Source organism: Emydura macquarii, unplaced genomic scaffold, assembly GCF_026122565.2.
Source record: "Emydura macquarii macquarii isolate MOO-44397 ecotype Brisbane River unplaced genomic scaffold, CSIRO-AGI_Emac_v2 contig_691, whole genome shotgun sequence".
NCBI lineage: Eukaryota > Metazoa > Chordata > Testudines > Chelidae > Emydura > Emydura macquarii.
The window spans coordinates 9477909-9502705 of NW_027130828.1; the positions used below are offsets into that span (position 1 = coordinate 9477909).

The window sequence follows — 24797 nt, forward strand, 5'->3', positions numbered from 1 at the left end:
CTACTTTTGGCTTCCAGTCCCCTGCTTTCATGATTTAAACTGTGCTTCCTCCCTATATTATTAGCTATCACCATGCTAATGCATTTTAAAGGTGCTTTTAGTTTTTAGTATTTGTGCATGAAAACAATGATTACATTTGTATCTTAATGAGTTCGCTTGCATAGAGAGTAGAAGATGGCACCGTTTTTGAGAAAGCCACACAAACATCTTTGTGTTGCTATCTAATATCTTGGGTGTTATGTAATTCTTTCTTCACATCTTCCCTTTGAGATGTTATGCTGTTTACATTTAAAGTGACACATTTTTGTCTGAAATAATGAATTAATAAAGAGGTTTTTGTCTTCTGTCTTTGACACAGGTGACAGATCATGCAACCACTGCTTTATTGCATTACCAGCTGCCCCAGATGCCAGATGTGGTGGTCAGATCCTTCATGGTAAGCTTATTTTTGAAGAAATTCTTCCAGCTTGACTTCAGCCTGGTGAGAGTGATTGATACCAGGCAGTTTATTAGAGAGTGTAATATCCCATATTTAAAATGGTTAAAAATAAGTATTTAGTAAATTCCCTCTGGTCTCACAACTGAAGAAAGTAGCCAATGTTATTTGTAATTAATATTCTTTAAAGTAAACAGTGCCATCCCCAGTACTCTGAGATGGGTGGTATTCAAAGGTTCCTATATATACAAATGTATAACTGATTATAGCTCTCAATATTTGCTTGCTAAAACTTATCTGTGAAGCTGGTCTGGGGTCAGTTCTGAAACTAACATGCAAATGAGGCCCTCTTCTCAGTTATGATGCATTCTCTGAACTCAAACAGTGTAAAAGCACTGGATTCTGGCTGTAATTGGCCAGCTGAGAATTCCCCTTTGAGGAGAACTCCCAACAGGCATAAAACCAGCAGAGCCATGTCTTTCAACAATTGTACCCTCTGGTATGGGGTACATGTTGAGGGTACATCAGTCTTCAGTTCACACCTGTTTCCTATGAGACCACATACCTCTGGTATAACCCTTGCCATAGCTGGCACAGGCTGGCTCTCAGAATCCAGGGGGAGGGGGTGAAGCACACACCCATGCACGTGCACACACAAACCTGTTCCACAGTTTTTATCAGAAAGAATTTTTTCTTAATTATTAAGTAGTAGTATTTATTAAGAATTATCGAATTTATTTAAAACAATCTCTCAGGCTCAATATACAGATTTCAATTCACCGTATATAATTTTGAATAGATTTATAACTTCATTTGTAAAAACAGATTTCAGTATAAACTATCCTGCTATCTGGTGAGTGAGAACAATGGTTCCTTATTCAGTACTTTTTCTGGCAGAATATAGTTTAGCAGTGGAAAACAGTTAGGGCCCAATCTACCCCACCTCCTATTGGAGAAACACTTTTGCATTGCTCACAAAATGTATTTCAACTTATTTATAACTGTCCAGAATAAGTGATAGAGACATGGGCATTTTTTAAAATCAAAATCTGGTTTGCTTTGTCCACCATCAGTCTCCACCACTCCTGGAGAAAACTTAAAGATTCACCTGTCAGAAGGTGAAATTTGCTCTTTCATGTTCCTGTTGTTAGGAGTCGGATTTCAAAACAGTTGAACTCTATTACCTGTTGCATTTATTTAATTAATTCATAAAAAGGCCACTAAGCTAAAATGCTTGTGTAAAGCACTTTTCTCTTAGGGGACATCTTACAATGAGAGTCTTCAGCCGCCAATTGGCGGAAGCAGACCTTACTGGTCCACTCCATGTTGCAGCATGTGCCTGAAGATTAATGTTTAGAGAACTGGTAACACATTTGCCTATTCCATGGACCTGCCATATTGATTTGATAAAACACTACTGAAAACTTTAACAAAGCAAAAGCAGATGCTCATCACAAGCGTCAATATGTCGGTCCTTTCACGTGTCAGGTGTGCGGTCTATTTGAGAGAATGCAGTGAAGTCTTAATTTTCCAACAGGAATGAAGAACATTATTTTCCTTTCAAAAGCTGTTTCTTAAGGGCGCAATTTAACTTCATTTGCTTATTTCTATATTATGGTTCTGAAAATTCAATTTTCTCTGACTCAGGCTAAGGCCATCGGAGCTGAAGTAAGTAACAGCAGCTTAACTATAGTGTTCTGTTGCCCATGTCCCTATAGTTACTGCTTAACCCAGAGATGATCTAGTTCTTTTGGAGTAGAGTTATTGACTGCCTTAAATTCTGCTGCTATAGAGAAGGCTCTGATGAAGATGGAAGGATTTGTTTCAATAAATTCACCTGACCTCTTCTTCAGAGAACAATTTTCTCTTATTGATGTAATTCAATAGGACTTTAAATGACAAGATTCATGTGCATCCTTCACAGCGTGAATCTGCTTGTCTGAGTTTTTTAGTTGCATATCTCTTTGAGTTTGGAATTGAGTTATGCAATGCTCATTCTTATATATGACACCCAGTTAAGAGACAAACCTTTACCTGGGAATGTTTTAAGTTGTTGTTTTATCACTTGACAACATTTTTTCTTTTGCATCAGTGTCATCAAATATAAGATTTTTATAGTATTTTTATGACCAATGAGTATTATCTTCAAATCACATTAGAAAAAAAATTAGTTAACATGGTTGTGAAAGTCATATACTGTATCTTCATCTATTAAGAATTCAGGTTTCTGCACTGTGACTGCAGCAGAGGTGTGGTAGAGGAATGCCAGAAAGAAAGAAACCAAGGCACAAGTATCAGAGAATGGTCAAGCATAATCCTGCCAGTTGGAATGTGAGGCGCATTGGTTGTCCATGGTGGCCTGTTAGCTACAAATACCTTCTTCTCGCAGGATGAATTTCTGTTTACAAAGTTGCTTAATGAGAGAGAATAGGGATTCCAGCAAAATGGAAAATCAGCTATCTTGTGACCTTGTGATTTTCTGCATGCTTCTATTTCTATAAAATCACTGTCTATCTTGCTGGGCCCAAGCCAAGGTATGTTCTCTGTCCTCTGTATCATTGTGTTTGACAGGAATGATGACATTGGGGAGCATCCATATCCAGTTTCTTTAATTTCTCTCTACACTTTTCTTTTTAGACCTGGCTAAGAAGTTACATAAAGCTGTTTCAGGCTCCATGCCAGCGCTGCGGAAAGTTTTTGCAGGATGGCCTTCCACCCACGTGGAGAGATTTCCGAACACTTGAGGCTTTTCACGACACCTGCAGACAGTAGTAGCACAACCAGTCACTGGTCTTGTGAGATGGAAAGCAGTTGGGACTTATGGACATAACAGGCCTTCAGATAAGCTCTGAAGAATGCTGATTGTTCATTAGTTGATTCCCTTTGTGAACATCAATATGAACATTCCCTCCTTTACTGAAGCTTCTTTACTGAGTAGTAAAAAAGCTGCATTATGCATTTGGCCATTAAAAAAGAAGTCTCTGACGGAGGTACTGATGAGGCTTTTTCTTTTTTACTTCAACTAATGCACAAGGGAAAAGGTGGGGAAAAGCTATTGTTATAGGCAGATCATATGTGGTTGAATTGGGGCATCTGTGCTGAAGTCATTCTCTGGGATTTGTCAGTTGTAGTTGTTGTCACGAGTAACTGGTATTGTAATGAGACTATCCATGTACATTTTGCTACAAAATTCACAATGGAGGAGAACTTATTTTTATGAACTATAAATAACTTTGTATTCAAAGACCACGTGTCATTTACTTTGTTACCCTATAATGCACTTCAGGTTCAGCGTATGTTTCACAGTTTTTGACATTTTAAAACACTGGAATAATTTTTTTTTTAAATACGCTGTTAGAATTTTTTTCTTTGCATGGCTCCTTCTCTCTGGTGCTCTTCTGGAAGAGATTACAGTGTTGATAAACATGAAATTTCAAAGGCATGTGGCAGCTTGGAAGATGAATTGTACTTTTGGAGAGAAGAAACAGATGTTTCCCTTTACTAAAATTATAATGAAAAATGTTATTAAAATCTTCATGTATTGAATGGTTAGAAAATATGTGATGAGCAGTCACAGTGTGTCTAATTCATTTGCCCTGTTTTAGTATTAAACGTTCTAAAATAAATTTAGGCTTGAAGCACAGTTTCTGTAGTGCAGACACATTCAGCACTGTGGTGATTTAAAACTTGTGTGGATGTGTATTTTCCTGTAACACTCTAGCTAAGTGTAACATGTCCACCTATAGTGGCTGATCCACATAGTGCATAAGAGCTGTTTCTGCTATCAGCTAATAGCACAACTAATAAGCCTGAACTGAAAGTCTCTGGTTCAGTCTTCACTGATAACTAAGGGTGGGGTCGTTGCAAACAAATGCTGATTGAGTGTAGGTAGCCTCTCATACTTTTCTGGAGGATCATACACTGTATTTGTCCATATCAGTCATTTGGCTGTGCTTCTCTTTATTGCACCTTTAGTTACCTTCACAAACCACAGAGAGTAATGATATATCAGTATTGGATATCTAATGAAGCCAGTAGCGGAAAGGCTAGAGAAGGGCTGCCACTCTGTTAATAGTTTATTTTTCAGCAGATTTGATGTTGAAACCTAATGCTGAAAACTCAGTTTTGTAGCTCCTTCAGTTGTGTGGAAAGTGCCTCTTGCTAAAAAGTGAGAAATTTCTTCCTGAGGATTTTGTTTTTAGGGAAAACTATTGAGTAACGTTACCAGCTGTATGTGGCCATGTTAAAAAAGGTATTGCACATTATCTGTTCTATGCAAAGAGTTTAAAGCACTCTCCAGATATCAGTGGATTCAGTCTACAATCCAGCTCTGCAAGATAGTATTATTGAAATAAATATGGAAACTGAAACATGGAGAGGTTCAGCTTGTTCTAGCTGTCATTGTATACCGGTATAGCACTGAGTGAAACATTCTTACAGTCTGTTCCTAATGTGAAGGACTAAACATTACAATATTAACCTTTCAGTGTTAATGTAAAAACAGGGTCTTTGTTTAGAATTTAAGAATTCCAGATGTGATTCTATATCTGGAACTTTTTCGGGCCAGCCCACCTTAGAGAGGAGACAGAGGCTTCAAAGAAGATATACATCTCTAACCCTGCTACTCCTTTTAAAGCAACAACATACCTACTTGTGAGGCGTGAATGCACATTTGATTGATGACATTGATGAATAGGAGTGAAATTGTATACGTTTTAGCTTACCTTTTAATTTTTAAAACCTCTACAAATGACCCCAAACATGAGATTGCCAAATTGGATTTAAAGGCTCTGTCAATGTCAGTACAGTTGATTTGCTTAGTGAAACTGTTCCCATTGCACATGCTCCTGCTCACTTGCTACTATTTGACCCATCTAGCATTCTGGGTGCAAAGATCATCCAGGGCAGAACAGTATGTGCATCCCAGATGAGAGTGAACATTGTAGTGTGAGAGAGAAGTGGTCCTGCCATCACTGCACCTGGCCTGTGAATAATTAGATGGCTTAATTTTCTTATGCTGTCAGCTTTTTTTAAATATCATGATATGGTTTTCAGCAGGCTTTGGAGGCTTCTATCTAGTCCATTTTATTTATACTTTGATAATACTGTAGAAAGCAAATCCCAAAGTTCACACGAAGATTGCATGTAAAATAACATATTGGCACTTACAGATAATTAGTTGCAGAAAACTGACTCAGCCAGTCTGTATGTTAATTGAGTTTGAAATTTTAAGCCTGTAATTGGCTATCCTGGTGCCAAGTCATAACATTTTAGTGTAGGTACCTGAGCGGAAGAATAATTGTCTTGCTCGTGGACATTTAATGCAAATTCAGTTTGCATAACTCTTTCAAAAAGTCCAAGGTAGATGGGATGTTCTCCCATACGCAAAGGATCTACCATATTACCTGGCAGATCATGTCTTGTCGACAAGACTCCAGGGAATGAAATATAAAGCCAGTTTCAGAGGTGAAGTGGAAGCATTATAATATTTGCATTAAGGGAAAATGGAACATAACTGTCTAAATTGGTCCAACTTATGATCTGAGGGACTGGAAAAAGGTGTAAAATACAATAGTTTAGACTCCACTTAATCTTACCTCAGAATTTGTCCCTAAAAATTTGGCTTGCTCTTTGTTCACCTGCTGCTAATCACTAGGTCATGAATCCCCTATGATATGGAGAAACTAGTTTACTGTTTTGAATTTGAGGAATTGAAGCCTCAGGTCAACTCTAATCAAAATTACATTCTTATGGTGGAAATTTTTCATTGCTGCATCTGCCAACCTTATTCGATAGGCCAGTGGCTCTTAACCTTTCCAGACTATAATAATCCTTTCATGAGTCTGATTTGTCTTGCGTACCCCCAAGTTTCACCTCACTTAAAAACTACTTGCTTACAAAATCAGACATAAAAATACAAAAGTGTCACAGCTCATTATTATTGAAAAATTGCTTATTTTCTTATTGTTGCCATTTAATTATAAAATAAACCAATTGGAATATAAATATTTTACTTACCTTTCAGTGTATAGTATATAGAGCAGTACAAACAAGTAATGATCTGTGTGAAATTTTAGTTTGTACTGATTTCACTAGTGCTTTTTATGTAGTCTGTTGTAAAACTAGGCAAATATCTAGATGAGTTGACGTACCCCCTGAAAGACCTCTGCGTGTATCCCAAGGGATATGCGTACCCCTGGTTGAGAACCACTGCTTTAGGCAATGAATGTTGCTCTTCTTGTTCAGACCTAGGTGAAGAAATGGGCAGCAAGATGTGGCTTTTTTGCAGTTTGTGTCACCTTGCATTTTATCACAATCTGCGTTTGTTGCAGCCTTCACAAAACCATTCAAATTATTTAAGGCAAAAATAAATTGATAATAAAAATGATAATGAAGGTGTCTCTTGGGGAATGGTTGGCCATTTTCCCCTCTAGAATATTTAACGTTGGAGAAAAGTCAGAACTGCATATTTCATGATTCCTTACTTCAGCAAGACAAAATGCTTTGTGGAATGGGTCGGCAGTCAAATTCAGCAATGGGAGTGAGAGAGAGGTGGAAATTACTTATGCTATCAAATAACACTGCTGCAATGGCTTTCTATGGTAAATCAGAAGGTAAGGCAGGTTTTGTGTTATGAAGCTGTATTATACCGGCATTCAGACTACAGCACACTGTGATACTTTAGTCTAACCTGATATTGCAAAGAAAACACACTGTCCATCGTACCTATTGTTGCCTTTACCCTAGGTCAGAGCTGTTCAGCGTTCAATAGAATGCCTGATGTGAAGAGATCTCCCTTTCTGTCTCATATGCAACCCCCCCCTCCTATTCTCATGTAGCTTGTAAATTCTAAAGGTTACAAAATCCATCTTTTCACTAAGAAAGCAACTTAATTAATGTGAATTTCTCTCATGAAGGAAACCCTCAGCAGATATGCAGTACATATTGCAGCCAGCTCTCCTCTTCCCTACCAGCATGCAAACACCCAAACCACTTTAATTTTTCTGCCGATATTGGACAAATGTAACAGGCTGACTTTTTAATTTTCTACTCCCAGGTCTCCTTTGTCCCCTCATACATTTTTCATCACAACTCACAGCTCTTTCCCTGCCTGCCCTGTGAACAGTATTGATCGACTGATTAAGCCATCAAGCCATGGCAAACAACTTTAATTTTCTGACCAAAGCCTTTTAGTTCTCTTGCTTTTCTTGTATAGCTGTTACCCTCGTATCGAGTTTTTCATTTTTCTTTACTAACAAGTTTTTTGTTTTTTTTAAATATGCTGTAGGCTACCAGAAGGGCTTATGCCCTACTCATGCCAATTAAAATATCAACCAATGAAACATCGAAAGCTAAAGCTGGGGATGCGAGATCACCTGATCATCATTTCACCTGATTCAGAGAAACTCTGGATCTCTCCTACCCAAGCATTTTGGGAGGCCTGAACAGTAGGAGTAGTGCTTTCCTGTTCTCGTTGCTCTCTTCCAAAGAGGCTACCAGCCCCAAAGCAATGGGTATTTAGTGAAGAAGATGAAGGACAGAGCAGGAGTGTAATACGACTCATCCTGTCCAAGTATTTCACATGTGATACCCATGTGTTACAATAGATCAGGATTGTTTGATTCAGACTTTGCTTTGGCAGACGTGTCTGAGAGATTACTGTCCTGGGATGAGAACCCATTAAAGCTTACAAGTTCCAGCTTTGCAGAACTGCATGGGACCTGCCATGGAGTCTGCTAGCAGTGTTTCAAAATTAGCCATAGGGATTGGTAAAAGAACAGTGTGAGGCTCAAATTTAGAGCTGCTTTTTGAAGTCTTTAACAGCCTTTAAAAATATGTAGCACTGGGGTTTTATTTCAAACCAGTTCAGGGGCAGGAGCCAATTAAATTATACCTGTATGGGTAAAAGTGATTTCAGTTGCTTTTATAGTACTCAGGAGTATCAAATACAGATTGTGATAAAAATTACTTAGTTTTTGACTGAGGCCACATATTCTGACAAACCTTACCAATAACTCCTACACCCAGAGCAGCTAAAGTTCATAGTGCTGAGTTGACATAATAAGAATGTCATTATGTATTACCCCAAACAGCCCCTCATGTCACACATCTCCCCTGCCCACATACTCATAATCAGACCTCTGTTTTGGTGGCAGCCATTCATTAGGGCTCCAGGATGGCAGAAGGGGGGGTTCATCTTCGAACAGAATCAACTTTGAGCATTGGATACACTTAAAAGAAATTAAGCTTGCAGAAATCCTGTATGTCTGTCTAATTCCTATAGTGTCTAAGAGTCCTAATCATGGACTAAAACCCCATTGTGCTAGGTGCTGTACAAACACAGAGCAAAAAGACATCTCCTGTCCCCCCCAGGGGCTTCATTGAATCCTTTTTCTTTATTTCTTCTCCATCTCATTGTCACTTTAAAATGCTATACAGCCCCCCCCCCCCCCAAAAGACTGTAAAAATGGCACTGAGTAACTGTCTCATGAATTTCCATATCAGATTTGCTCAATATGCAAATTAAAATGTTTTTCCTCCCACACGATTTGGGATTACAGTTTAGCTTAAAGAGTGTCTATTGTTGATGTTGATATGTGAGATAGAAGGAGTTCAGTTTAACTATCAGATAACCCTCCCCAGGTGACTTTTAAAGAATGGCTTTGGGAAAGAGCATCTTTTTTGTTTGTAAACTGGTCAGATATTATTTAGAGTTCAATGGAGATAGTGGTTCTGCAAACCCACAGTGCAGTTTTTACAACCACTTTTAAGGGTAATAATGCAGGTTAAATAGGAATGTGTTTATGTCTAAGTGGAAACCCTCACATCTCTGAGCTTGGTAATGATACTGCAGTCCACTGTTTGAGATGTTGCTGTCCTTAATGGCAATAGATTGTGATGGCACAAGTGCTGGTTTGTGGAGTTACTGAAGGATTTAGGGTAGAGAGCAAGATAGTAATTTCAAACTGTGGTTGTGAATCGGCTGCTGGCTCTAGTCTATCTAGCCAGCCAACTTCATACTTTTTAAAAAGATATAAGCTACAGCAGTATGGTAGAATATGAGAATCCTGGAGGAACTGGGTGCATAAGTACTTAGGGCTTGTCTACACTTGCAAGATGTAGCACTTTTTACCAGAATTAGATTTTTATCAGGAAATGTCGATTTCACCATACATAAACAAACCAATGAAAAAAATTTCCATTGATGATGATTGAGATTTACAGATAGGCCAAGTAAGAATTTGAGAACTTATTAGAGCTCTATTTAAGGATATTTACTTTGTATATTTTGACATGTGATGTTGGCAGTTTGTGTTTTAATGGTTCGAAAGCTCTACTGTCATTAAACAATTATTGTCTGACCCCCTCCATAATTTCCCACAACTACGAAAACTGATTTAAAAACTCAGGGAGATGTGGGCAGGGAGAGAGTGCTTAAAAACCCATAATTTTGCACAACTTTGAAAATGTAAATAGATAAAAATTGAAAAAATGCATAAAAGTAAAATCGATAATATTCATCAATTATATTTAAAAAATGGAATTCTGTCAAGCCTACATATACAATCCTGTTAGTGTAGATCCCATTATACTGGTATAGCTTATTACTGTACAGGAAGGGGAATAAGCAATTTTATACCAATATAACTGTGTCCACTCTAGATTGTACCACTATAAGTATTTTGGTAACCCGTAACTGACATAGTACAAAAATAGGGGGTAGATCAGGTATGGCTGAGAAGGTATGGCTTTATATGCCTATAATTAGGATCTGTCAGACAGCTTGGTTGTTTGATTTAATAGCTGGGTTATCATGGTAAATAAAGTGCAAACCTTAAATGCTCTCATTGCAGTCTGCATCTCTACCTGTGTGACCTTATTATGGATTCATGCTATGGATTTAGTTCAAATATACGCAGGGAGGTGACAGATTAATCTCAAAGCCTGCTCTAAATGCTGGTTTCATCAGTGTTAACACCGCAAGCCATTTTCTGGACTCCTCCCCTGGCTTACGTATGGCAACTGTTTCCTTGATCCAGATTGAGTGTAGCATTTCTTGTGGAACTGTTGAATTTCCTATGTCTATTGCTAATGTGTTATTGCTAGGCAGGGATTTCTGTCTTCAGCATTCACCTGGTGTTCTTCAGAAGAGATGATTCTCCACAAGGAAATGGAGAAACTGAGTGGTTTGTTGTTTTGGGGGTGGGGGGTTCCATCATGAAAAACATTCTGTTCTGCATGTAGGCATTTCAGTGGCCCAAAGATGTGTGGGGTAGGGTTACAGTCTACTGCTTTGTGAGTGATATACTGGAGATTAAACTAGTATGGTTTCCTGCATCCCCCCCTTTTTAGGGATTCTAAATCTGGTTTGGACATAAAATAATCCATTTCCATAAAAGTGAGTATTTTTCGTGAAGCTATTAGAATCTGGATTTTTTTCTTCCTTTTTAAAACTGGGTGATCAAAACAAAGTTTTCAGTTTTGATGCTTGTTAATAAGGAGAGAGCAATGAACTCTGTATGAGGTCATTTGGTTTGTTCCTTTGTAACAACCAGATTGTTTTATCACTTGGCTTTTTATCATCTGTAAAGCACAGCAGCTGCAGCAGCATCCAATTGCCACATTTGTACTGTAAAAATAAAGGGAGAGAAGAAATTGAAGGCATCTTTACAGGAATATAAATTACATTTTATTATACATTCCATCCTCAGAATGTCTGTGGGAGCCATACACTTTATTTTAATTTAATTTTTAAACTAATAATGAGGGTAATTTATAATGGGATCTGTTGTAATTAGAAATGTAGGACCTTGTATTAAGAGAGAACCCAGTAATGTGTAGAGTTTACCAAAAAGTTCACATTGCTCTAAAATACAAGGGGTTGCTGGATCAGGCAGGAGACATGTCATTACGCAATTTTTTACTTGTGGCAAAAGACAGGGTTCTCTCTTATTTTCAGCAAGCAAACCTAATTCTGTTGCCAAAATAATTCCTCAAAACCCAGCCCAGGGAGGAAGAAGGAAGAAAGCTCCTTAAAAATCTCCTATGTTATCCTTTTGGAGGCTTCCAAATCAGAAGTAGGCTACAGGAATGTCTTTCTGGACAGCAGTCTGTCCCTGACATGGTTGTTACATGCTACCCAGAAGCCAAAGTCATGGAGATTTATCTACCATTCCACTTCTAAGGCTTGTCTTCACTGAAAAATCCTATTATGTTGGATCATGTTGTGAAGACAAGACACTAATGGCAGTCCCTGTAGGTCACAGTTGGAGTTTTTTAGCTGGGTTGTCTGAGAGAGCTTGGACAACTGATTACTGCTGCCCAGGCTGTACTTGTTGGTGAATATAAAGAAGGGCAAGGTCTTCAGTATACCTTTATTGACCATAAGGTCTTGTCATCACACAAACGTCGTACCACCTTAGCTTTAGTGAAATAATTAAAGTAGTGCAACGTCTCCTAGTATAGACTCAATTACACTGATATAAATGTGATTTTACTTGTATTACTGATTCCTGTGGTGGCAGAGGAATAAGCAATACCCGCATAACTATTTCAGTAGAATCAACCCACAGTTATAGCAGTACAAAATCTGTACGTAGGCCAGGATTCACTTACAACAGAAAAAGGACCAAATATTCCCTTGTCCTACAGAAGCCAATTATGCTCCTATTATGAGTATTGAAAAGTTCTTTGGTGAATGCAGAACCTGAACATCTGATGCTGGGTGAACATCTTGTTTTTCTTAACACTTCCCATTTAACCAATTCAAAAGCCGAGCATACTAGCGCACAATGCCCTTAATGTTTACTGCAGCAACTGTGAATCGTCTGAGTAGCCTAAGGATTTAAAGATCTGTATTAGAGCTGGGCAAATATTGAAAAACAATTTGTCATTTAAATTTTTAAACAAATCTGCTTTGATTATGTTCTTCATTATCGTATTCATTTTCTACAAATGCTGTAGCAAATTTGTTCAGGAATGTTTCCAAAAACAGCAAATATGGGAGAATATTAATGGAAAATGAATTTTGAATACATAAGCATTGGAAACCTGATTTTAAGTGTTTCCCTCATCCGGTCACTAAACAGAAATATAGCATGTGATTTCAGCTGTTGAATTCTCACAAGCTGTTTATGTGGAATCTATAGACCAAGGATTATTAGCAAAAAATTTCACTACACTCTTTTGGAAGAAAAATAACATTGACACTGGGCAAATGTGTTCATGAGTGGATCCAAGATGTCCATGTTTCCCATGATCTGCATGAATTTTGGCTTTTTTTGGGGGGGGGGGGTTCTTCCTTGTAGCCTCACTGCTCTTAATGGCCTCTTTAAAATGCTCAGAGGAAAGCAAAAGTCTTCAAAAGAATAGTTGAAGCTCTATCAGCAAGGGCTGAGGAGCTGAAGGTAGCGATGACCCATGGAAACATTTTTTTTGCATAGGAAACTAAATACAATGCAGGAGTTGTTTCCTAAAACTGAACAGAGGATGGAATCTGCCATGTGATCTGAACAGAAGTTGGAGATTAGATCAAAGTGGCAAATAATGAAACTTCCTTCTGAGCTTGAGGGCATTGTAAACACTGATAAAAGAAAATAAACTTTACCCTTCAAATTTGGATAACCAGAATAATACAGTCTATTCAGAACCTGTCATTAGTTAGATGGAGTTGAATCATGAAGGCGCTGCTTTGAGCAAAAATTTCTAGGGACAGAGCCTACTATAGAGATTTTATTATTCATTGTTTACATAGAAACTCCCAAACAAAATAAAAGTTAGTTAGGTCTCCAATAAATCATAGTCTTTTGAGGAATCCCTGGTGATTCACAATATGAAGCAGTTCCAGAACTGGGATTTTACCTAACTCAACACCAGCTTTGGTTAAAAGGAGCTTTGTCCAGACTAAGAAGCAATTGCGTTCCAATACCAACTGATGGAAAAACTTGTTCTGCACATGCACAGTATGGATTCTCTAGTCAATTTAGAATTGATACTATTTTTGTGATTATGGAGTGACATAAATATGTAATATCGATCTTGGTCACATAGGTGGTATAGATTTGCACTGCTGTTTCACTGTGGATTTCTGTAACAGAGTAAGTTTTCAGTATGCAGCTGTGGCAGTATACAGAGAAATAACTTCAGTCTTTTCATGCATCTTTTAATGGAAACCTGAGGAACTAATTAAAACAACAGTTTTTGTATTTTAACATTCAAACATCAAGAGATGCCAAAAGTAAAAGCTGCTGTAGTAGTCTTAACTTACTCACGGTGCACATCTAGTCCTGATTTTTCACTCAGTTATCCTAGTATAACTCCATCAACACCAATGAAGTTAAATCAGTGTAAAACTGATGTAACAGAGTGAAGAATCAGGTCCCTGGAATATTCTGGGTTATTGTAGTATTGCCATCAGTTCTTAAGAAGAACTCCCCGTTGCAGTAAATAAGGGGGATTCTAGTTAAAATCAGATGGCACTGATGTTAAATATAAAATAATTGTATTAAAATGGGGATAATTCTGCTCTCAGAGATTACTCTAATTGATGTCAGTGGGATTTGCATGGGTATTTGGGGATAATTAAATTTACTTTGTATGGTATGTTCCTATAGTGCCTTGCATAATGGGCCCACAAAATGGCTGAGCCTCTATACAATGCTGCTATCTAAGCGGAAGGGCAGCAGTGGTGGTTGGGGACTCCTTTCAGAGAGTGATGGAGGCCTCCATCTGCTGACCCAAACTGACAATCCAAGAAGTGTGCTGCCTTCCTGGAGCTCGCATCAGACATTAAGGAAAGGTTGCCAAGGTTGCCAAGGCTTATCTGACCCACTGACCACTACCCCATGCTGCTGCTCATCCACGTGGGCATTAATGGTATTGCCAGGTATGACCCTGAGCAAGTCAGTAGTGACCTCTGGTAGCAAGGGTTGAAGAGGTCAGGAGTGCAGCGGCGTTCTTGTCTATCCTCCCCATTGAGGGTAAGGGGCCCAACAGGGACAGACATCCTGGAGATAATGGCTATGCAGATGATGTCAATGGGAGAGCTTTGGCTGTTCCAGGAAGAAGGATGGCTGGGAAGAGATGGAGTCCACCTGACCAAGAAGGAGAAGAGCATTTTCATGCATCAACTTGCCAATCAGGTGAGGAGGGCTTTAAACTAGGTTCAAAGCGGGCAGGGGACGAAAGCCCACAGATAAGTATATAAAAAAGTTACCTTGACAGACAGCTAGATGTTGGGGGGAATGAAAAATTATAATAGGGTCATAAAAGCAAAAAAGAGGGAAACTAGTAGGGGAATCTGCTCAACATCTTAGATGTCTATTCATGAATGCAAGGAGCATGGGGAATAAACAGGAAGAACTGGAAGCCTTAGTATACGAGCTAAGTTATCATTTAATTGGCATCATAGGTACTTGGTGGGATCAATCTCATGACTGGAATATTGGCATATAGGGATATACCTTGTTCAGGCCACATCAGGCCTGGGCACTGGCAGTCCATCTCAATGGTTAGAACCAGCCTGAGGGGACTGGAAAGCAGGGCTAAGGGTCAGAGCTGGAGTCAGGAACCAGAGCCAAGGCTGGAGCAGGACTGGTGCTGATGCAGGATGTGAGCAAGGCTGGAATGGGACTTAGACTGATGCAGGCTGAAGCACTGAGCAGCCAGCAACCTGCTACTGAGCTTAAAACCAGGGCTGCTGGTTCTTGTCAGTAACTCAGGCAGGCTGGCCAATCACACACTCCTACTGCAACCCAGCTGAGCTCATTAATTTGCCTGGGGGCTGGGCTGGCTCGTCCTCAGGTGCAGCTGAAGGTGCTCAGTGCTGACAGGAAGGGCAGGCAGGAGGGAAAGGAAGAGGTGTTGCATTATACATCAGGAATGTATTCAGTTGTTCTGAGGTCCAGAAGGTGGTGAAAGGCAGACCAGTTGTAAGTCTCTGGGTGTAGATAAAGGGGAAAAACGGGGTGAGGTCATGATAGGGATCTATTGTAGAGCACCAAATCAAGAAAAAGAGGTGGATGAGGCATTTCTAGAACAAATAAGAGAAATATTCAAAAAGGACTTGAACTACCCAGACATCTGTTGGAAAAGTAATTTGGCAAAACACAAAATCTCCAAAAAATCCTTGGAATATGTTGAGGGCAACTTGTTTCAGAAGGTGGAGAAAGTAACTAGGTTACAGTCATTTTAGACTTGATTCTGACTAACAAAGAGGAATTGGTTGTGAATCTGAAGGTGAAAGGAAACTTGTGAGAAAGTGATCATGATATGATAGATTTCATGATTCTAAGGAAAGGAAGGAGTGAGAGCAGCAGAATAAGACAATAGACTTCACAAAAGCAGATTTTAACAAACTCAGAGAACTGATATGTGGGGTCCCATGGGAAGAAAATCTAAGGGAAAAGGAGTTCAGGAGAGATGGCAGTTTAAGTGCTGGAATAGCTTACCAAGGGAGATTGTGGAATCCCCATCACTGAAGGTTTTTAAGAACAGGTTAGACAAATGAATGTCAGGTATGGTCTAGGTATATTTGGTCCTGTCTCAGTGCAGAAGGCTGGATAGATGACCTCTCAAGGTCCCTTCCAGCCCTACATTTCTATGTTTATTATGAACAAACATGCTATTTAAATGCTATTATTTATTTTACAATATATAAGGGCAAAACTGAGTAATAAATAATGTGGGTGATGTAGGATTAACATGAGAAACTTGACTTTTTTTTTCCCAGTTCTAGATTTTTGGAATATTTAACAAAAATTGAAGTTTAGGTACAATACTAGGATATACTCCTATGATATAGAACTATTTATTTCAGGACATTATTTTCATACAGATTTGCCGTCATTTGTTGCTGCTGTTAGCTGATGTTGATAATTCTGTGCTTCATTGTCTGGCCATTTTGTACTGTTGTACAGCTCACTTTTTTCCCATCCACTTAAAAAGCAGTTTAACGTGTGCCTTTTTTTTCGCAGTCACCAAACAGTGAAAAAGAGCTGAGTCGGGTCTCTTTTTAATATGAGCCACTTCACAGCAGAAGGCAGAGAAATCAATATGCCTTACAGAAGTTATCAGAAACACTAAAAATATTTATCATTAAATAACAGTGATATAAACAAAAAGTAACACCTACAGCCATTAAGATTAAAAGTGCATTTACTTTTCTTTCCCCGATTACTGTGACATAAGAACTCTGTGTACAAAAATGAAGCACTATTTGATAGAAAAATAGTAGGAAATAAATAAATAAAGCATTCAGAAGGCAAAGTAATTTAAAAATAAATGAAAGGACTACAGCACACTGATTTTTTGGCTTGGTTTGAAACTGGTGTGGCTGACCAAACATATCTCTTAAAAGAACTCTTAACAACCACTTTTCATTTTACTTTTTAACACTATGAATTCTCCAGTGTTTTACAAGCTTAAAAAGAACCTTTCGTTTCCATGTTCCCGTCTAGAAGCTCAAACAAATCACTCTTCGTTTCCAGCTACAAAGCACATTGACCTTTTTTGCCACTATTTCAAACAAGCTATAGGCAGGGTTGCTCCTTTTTGTTGATTTCCTTGTCTGTACTCTAGCATTGCCAACGTCAGTAAACAGGAGTCTTTCAATTTACTTCAGTGAGATTTGGATCAGCCCCTGGATAACAGTAATCAGTTCATCTGTCAGAAATGCAGCCATCTCTGGGGTGGAAAACAGTATCTATTAAACACTGTAAAGTAATAAAGTTCAGGACTACAAGTGAACAGTACTGTATCAAGTTGAAACAGTAGGAGAAATATAGGTAGATAATGTAGGTACCCAAAGTGAAATTGGGCTGGGACATCAGGACTGGCACCCCTTGCTCTTAAGAAAATATTGTTGACCATACATCAGCAGATCCTTAGCTTGACTCATCCAAAAAGAGACCACTTCTTCCCAGGTCACTATGCCACCTAACACCACAGAGGGCATTAGACCAGTAGCCATTTTGAGGAAAGAGCATCATCTGAAGCATTGCCAACATCATTTCTGCAGTATCTTGGCTTTTCTTTGGTCTCTCATCCTAATACTGGCCAAACCTGACACTACTCAATCTATAAGCTGTCAGACAATGACAGCAAAACATGTAATATGGTTGTAGGAATACATTTCTCCCACCAGTCTATAATTATATTAAATTTAAACTTCAGTGTCTCTTTAACTTGCTATGTAAACAAAATACTCTGGTATGTGTTACAAATACTTTTTTTTGCTCTAGATGAAGTTTAAAGAACTATCTTAAGGTGTGGTGTAATATAAACATAAATCATCATTGCGTTTTTGTAATTTGGTTGATCATTCTGTCCTACAGGTTTTTTTTCTCTCTCATCTATAATGGTCTGTGCATTTTTGAGGCAAGATTAATACTAACCAGTTCGGGAACATTAAGATGGCACCATCTCAGAAGAAAACACCACTTCAATTAAGAACTATAAGGGGATTAACCTAACCTGGTTGCTGTGGGGAAAAAATGACTGACTGTCCCTGCCTGTGTAAACTTTTCCTGCAAGATGAAGTGTGGGTCAACATTAAAAATGTCCTGGAGTGAAGTATGGTCATTTGTGCTCCTAAGCAGAGAAAGAGTACTACAACCTCAGGGCATGGGGAGGTATCAAAGGGGCCATATGTTGGTACTACTTGATGAAGAGGTGGAGATTATCAAGTAGTGTATCACCAATGGATCACAAATGAACAGATTTCATCTGCAGGGGGATAAAAGAATACACACACACGATAGCTAGGAAGAACTGAGATTTTTATTTTAAAAATCTAAAAGTCAAAGGGTTAGAGCCCAAGAGATACTTTAAAGTCACCATACTTTTTTCTCACACTTTGCAGAAGTTCAATGCAAAATAATAAAATAAAATGTCACTTGTTGCAGCCTAATCTTTTCTTCTAAACTTCTATGTAGTTTCACAGCCCTACTTTTGAGGAATCTTTTGTACAAAGGTATCTGTGACATGCCAATGTCCTCTATTTGTCCTGCTTTGAACTATGTGGTTGCAGCATTTTCTCCCAAGCCTAGTGCTAAAAATACTTTAAAGATAAACTCTAGTGCAACATACTTTGCTGATGCATTTTCACTCGGCGTTCTTCCCAGCCAATTTCCCTTACACGAGAGCCAGGTCTGTTGGCCTGATGAAAACTTTTTATTGATCTTGACACTTTGCAGTGGGAGGGGAAACATCATGCCTTTCATCTTCTCCTTTCATAGAGCCATTCTTCTGTCAGTTTCAAGTTTGATGAGGTGAGGGTTCTAATCCTAAAAGATTGGAAATCTTTATATGATCAAAAAATTCCTCCACGCAGCAGGAGTTCAGAAAGGAATGGCAGCTGAAACAAACAGGTATCAAAATAGGAAAGGAAAGGGGATGTGATATGCACAGAAGAGTCTAACATGGGGAGACTGTTGCTGATGAAAAATTGTCTCAGGTGTTTCTAAGGATGTAATAATAAAATGAGATCAGTGGAACACAGCGTGACATATACCCTAGACATCATGTTGGCAAAGCAATCTACCCAAATAATATAAAAACAAAGCTATTGGGTTTTTAAAATGTTACCCTCCCTCCTTTCACCTGTTCATTAACTCCAGTCATTTTCACCAGGGCACATCCAAGCTATAATATTGAGGCAGTTTAGCCGGGTATGTGATCTGTGAAAAGCAGATCTGTGACGTTTGCAGGTTAGTGCTAATGCTGCTGACTCAATCTGAGCTGATGCTTTTGGAAAACCCTCCAAACTTTTTAAAGTGAGGGGCTGGATAGGAATAGGAAAAAAAAAAACATTTCAGGAGTTAGTGGTACCCAAAGTTTATTCAAAGAGTAGGAACCTCCTGGAAAATGCTGCAAAATAATCTCCTCCTCTTTATGATGATGATGCAACTTTGCTCTTTACAGTCATCCATCCCTCTTTGCCTTGGCCCCTAACCTGTTTTTAAATGGCTTCAATTTTGGTCAAAGATTAGTATGCATTCAAGATAGCCACGTGTCAACAGGAGCAACAGGGAGCGCCTCTTCCTGGCCTTTATTCCGAACCCAAGAGAAGCATTTTTATTTATATATATATTTATTGGAGCACTAAAAAAAAACAACCCACTGTTTCAGACAACCACTCCTGACCTCACTAAAGGGGAATTTTCATTCCCCTTTTATAGGAGCTTTTCCAAAGCAAACCTTCTGAGATTTGGCTAGCACTCGTGATATGTTTTCTCTAGGTCCTTTTTCCCTGACAAGTAGATGCATGTGATTATGTAATTTGAAGATGCTTCCTCAGCACTGATGACTTTGATGGCAAATACAAACAGTTTAATGAAAGAGGCATATTGGGAAGAAAGAGCTCTTCCAGATGTTGGGATGGTCCAGTGGGCAAGGCACTGGACTGTGATTCAGGAGAGTTGGATTCAATTCCTGTGTGACCTTGGGCAAGTCACTTCATATCAATTATACTGCTTTCTTTCCTCCCACCCTGCTTTGTCTGCCTTATTGTCTCTCAGGTATATGTATAGTACCAAGCACAATGGAGCCTCCAGCTTTCAAGAGCATTGCCTTCAAAATATGTTCTGTCATGGAGTGGGAGTTCAGTCTGACTTGAGAGTTTATTTTGCTGAATTTGGAGCAGGGGTCTCACATGCACACAATGGTAGACAATGCCTAGGAGCTGGTTTGCTCCTCTCTGGCCATTAAACCTTGCTGCTTTGGATGTAGAATAACTGCAGATACGAGTTTGTGTTATATATGATCAGCTGCAAATTGGTTTCTTCTGAGGTTGCAGGAGGCCAGGTAGGGAGGAAAAGGACTTCCTACATTGACAGTAGCTCCCATGCAGTTACAGAAGTAGCTATAGAGAGGGTCCATGGCCTCTTGGCCATGGGAAGATTTCATGCTCCTTTGGAGAACCTCTGCCTGAGGTCCATTTACTTGGGATTTTTTACTCTTTGTCTCTCTCTACTTTGATTGCCACCTACTGGAAGTTTAAGTCTCATGAGGTTAAAAGACTGACACTTTGGCTTTGAACTCAAATTCTTCAGAAGAGCTGGAATGAGTGACTCAACTCCACTTGGTAATGGTTCTTCAGCCATACATCCCTGGCTGAGGATGTCACTGCATCTTGAACTACCCTATGATTGTTCTCTTCAGCCTGCAGTGTAATAGCAGCTGTTATCAGACAAACTTTTATGGGCTCTGTCCTCATTCTATCCAGAGAAAGTCACTGATAGATTAATTTGAACAAAGATTAATCAATAATTTATGCCGGTGTTTTCACTCACCCAGCATCAAGACAGATTTTGATATGATTTGACAGGGTCAGGCATACCTCAGTTTAATTAAACCTGATGCTGAAAATTAAAAGAAAAACTATTGGCTACTGGAAATGGAATCAATCTGTAATCAGTAACAAGGGATTGATTAAAAGGCTGGGTGATGCTCAGGAATGAAAGTACAGATTCAGCAGTCGCTTTCTGATGGCCAGATGAACAGGGCATATTGAATGTAAATATACTTACTGGCATTTTATCATAGTGTGGCCTTTAGCAGGCAAGCTGTTTCTATGCTATGATAAATGGGTTTGCACCAGGAGGAGCTGCAGCTGGAATCCAGGGCTGTACCGTATCCTATCCAAGAGAAAGGGAGCACACATTAACGGCTGTCTTGCTTGATCATGGATGTGCAAACAGATCAGATTGAGTACCTATTTCAGGAACATAAGTGGCCAACCATGATCCAGACTGGAAATAAAAGCACTGGTAATAGTGCGTATTTCCTACAGGGCCTTGCAGCCATGGATGGTCGGGGCCTTTTGCCAACACTAAGTAGCATTTCAACAGAGAGCTACACCTCCAGGTAGAACGTGGCATCTCTGTACAACACAGCTGTGGAGGGTGGGAAGTGAGGAAGACTGCAAAGGGGTTGCTGAGGCAGTCAGAGCATTCTAAAATTGGGTCAGGATACTGGGAGTAACCCATTCTCTCTTAGAAAAGCTGCCATGGGATCTTTAATGACTGCAGGTAAACCAGGCCTCTGTTTTATCCATGTGAAAGGCAGCATGCCAGCAGCATATTTGCCCCCAGCACCATGCAGCATGGTTGGTTTTACTGCTTGTTCACATGTCATGAACTTGCTTCCCAACAGTGTGCTGGGTAGCTGGAGATCTTCCACAGAAGTGTTAACCCAAGTCAGCCTTGCTCAGTTTGTGAGCTCCAAAAGTGTAGTGCACCAGCTGGTTCTGCTGCAGTGCATGCACAGTATGAAAAATTAAAAACAGCAACATGTCTGGTGTAAAGCTCTCTCCAAATTTGTGCCAGCTCGTGAAAGGGCCAAGAAAAGGTGTAATACACACAGCCATGTACTGTACACTCAAGTCCAGTGTCTGAAAGACCCGGGAGCAGCTCCTTAAGGCACAAAGCCTCAATTAAGAAAGCTATGAACTGACTTTTCTGAGGCCACATGCAAGGTGTCACTTCCCCAAGAGTCTTTAGACAGAGGCTACCTTAGCTTCAGAGAACTGAGGTTACAAGTGAGCAGGATTGTGCTTCCAGATCTTGGTCTTGACTTTTCCATCTGGAGGAGGGAAAAAAGCTTTTGCCATTCGTTTTCTTTTTATCTAGGGAGTAAGATGACACCTTCCCTTTTAAGGGTGCTTAGCCTTTTTTGAAAAACCTTGCTTCTGTGGCAATCTTCATGCTAAGGGAGAGGTAAAAAGCCTTTTATTGCAAGCAGAGCACCTATCGTTCTGAATGATGAGCTGTGATGCACTCCTGTGAAGGCACTTGAGCTAATAACGAGAGACAACATATTGCTATATGTTGTTAGGTGTCTTAGAGCTGTCTTGTGTTGTGCTTGGCGTCTTGGGGCCAGAACTGGATTGCGCTTGTACTTGTGTAAAGCTGAAATAATCCCATTGATGTTAGTGAGGTTACTCTGGGCCTTCACTAGTGTAACTGAGACCAGCATCTGGCCTTTGCGTTTGTCGGACTTACCCCCAGAAGGCATTTCCATGAGTTGAGACATGGTTTTTAGAGCTAATATATGTAAAGCACTTACACAAACCTCTTTCTCTATGTACAAAGATCTGATGTCTCTGAAGGTCAAAATGAAAATAAATTGTAACCTCCCCTAAACTCTGCTTCCTGGAAGCCAGTTGGGGCAGGGGTACCTTTCCAGTGACTGCAGAGCTCTGCAACCCTATGGCAGGGAAAATAACTACCCCAATGTCATCCCCACCTCTTCAACGTCCAACTGAGACCCAGTTATACACAAATACAAGAAACCTCTGAGCTTGTTTGAATGGCAGCTGGGGGGTTGGGAGTGGCGTTATTTTCTTTTTTCATCAGCCTCAATAACTCTTAGCTTTCTTGTCACCTTCAGAGTGGAATAGCTGTTGGCTGCTGGGGACAGCGAGAGGTAATATATTTTTACATTTTAAAAGATTACAGTTGTAACACCGAGCCACAATGTGGCAAAGGCACATTGGCTGAATGAAGCAGCCTTTCTATTTAGCACTGTTCTGTTTTTAGTTGAAACAAAAGTGGATTTGGATTTTTTTTTAAAAACAAACAAGATGACTTTCCCATTTTAAAATTTGCTTTTGACATCAATTATTAATATGCAGAATCTTGGAATAAGCTCAAAATTGGGTGTGTATGAGGTTTTTTAAGGCTCTGTAAGTCTGCCGCCGGCGAAGACATAGTGTTTGGGGCGGTGGGGTGGAGGGGAAGGATTGTTAGGGTGCCGCCCGCATGTGAACGGGCATTCTGACGGTTGCATGTTGGGGGTTTGAAAGCTGTTTCCTCCAGTGCCTGGCTTGTTTGGGCTTTGATTTCTAACTGACAGCCTGCTGAAGGATTGATCTGAGCAAGGATAAATAATTCATGAGCTTTCTAAGCCGCTGTGAATTTTGAAAAGCAAGTTCCGCACAGCAGACATTGAGCAGTTTGAGGAGAGAGCTGCATATTTGTGGTGTTGTTGTCTTTTGCCGTTTGTAATCTCTAATCTCCCTTTTCTTCCAAGGCCTGTTTTGTTCATCTGGCTCTCAGCAGGTTGCTTTGGCAGTTCCAGAAAGTTGCCATGAGTGAAATATTTCCACCGGCAGAGCCCTGCCAAAGCACAATATGATTTCTTAGACTGTGGTGAAATAATTCCCCCTTTCAAGGGGGAGCATTTTGTGATGACAGGCCACCTGCCCACGCACTGTTCAGAGATATTAATGCATGTTGAGAGCATATCGGATTCATCTCGGGCTGCTGGTTATTGCAGGCCAGGCTGAGAAGTGACTTGGTAGAATACTGCAGTAATCTGGGAGTTAGGCTGAAATCACAATCAATTGAGATGTTGTCCCTATAAAAGGAATGTTATCTAGTGGTCAGCAATGGAATGCAAGTCATGGGTTCTAATCTCAACTCTGCTACTGACTTGCAAGGCAGATCAAATCACTCCCCCAATCCATGCATCAGCTTCTCCAGCTGGAAAATGAGGATAACACTTGCCATAGAGTAGGGTTGTGAGGCTTAGCTGGTTTTTGTAAAATTCTTTGACATTCTTTGGTTGGAAAGTGCCATAGGAGTGGAAGGTATTGCAGCATTGGGGGCATGTGAATGAGTGAAACGAGCACGTTGTCAGAAACACCCAACAAACTTGCATGCTGCCAGCACTGTCACACAGCAGTGTCTGCCTCCCCCACATCGATCACACCGCTGAATGGCAGGTGTTTTTGCAGGTAAGAACTGACGTTCACTGTCAGAACAGAGGGTGGAAGATAGGCAGACAGACACTAGGCTATGTCCATTGCTTTAAAAAAAAAAAAAAAAAAAAAACCTGCTTCCATTAACATAAAAAACGATCCAAGAAACTGGGGGGAAGAATCCTCTAAAAACATAATGTAACTATAACTTCTGCCCACTATAAGACCCCTTTACCCTGCCAGATTGGCATAATTATGGCCTTGGCATCACTGAGAATCAGTGACCATCGATCAATGATTTAAGTGACTTACATTTTCCATGTTATCTTCTAGCATGTACTAATCTTGCTGCGATCCATGACTATAGCTTTACAAAGCCTGAGCTATTGTTGTTTACAATTAGCTCTGCGAAGTTGAAAATGTCGTGACAAAAAGAGCTTCCAAGCCTAACCTGATGAAAAAATAACCCCTGCCAAGTGACATGTGATAAAATCTTACTGCACTCCTACATATTAACTACAGGGGATCCCGGTTAGCCTGCAGCCTCACAAAGAAGGTGAAGTGTAGTTTGGAAAATGTCATGGTGGTAAACTAATGATAACAGTTTTCAGATTTAAGCCAGCCAGAAGTTATAGGCTTCAACATTCTAAGGAGGTTTGT

At 39.7% G+C, this 24797-nt stretch overlaps 1 protein-coding gene across 3 annotated transcripts in view; it reads left to right on the forward strand.

The window, feature by feature from the left end:
- The window catches only part of MED27 (mediator complex subunit 27), a 175744-nt gene extending 157742 nt beyond the window's left edge, over nt 1–18002 (forward strand). Inside the window, exons 7-9 of one of the 3 annotated variants that reach the window (XM_067541940.1) lie at nt 359–436; nt 14497–14577; nt 17770–18002. In XM_067541940.1, the coding sequence (XP_067398041.1) occupies nt 359–436; nt 14497–14577; nt 17770–17793 (183 nt within the window). In that variant the 3' untranslated portion in view covers nt 17794–18002. Of the gene's footprint in view, nt 1–358; nt 437–3073; nt 3681–14496; nt 14578–17769 lie in introns of those variants that run through there. The other 2 variants (XM_067541941.1, XM_067541939.1) reach the window with 2 other exon arrangements.
- Nucleotides 18003–24797: the final 6795 nt, after the last annotated feature.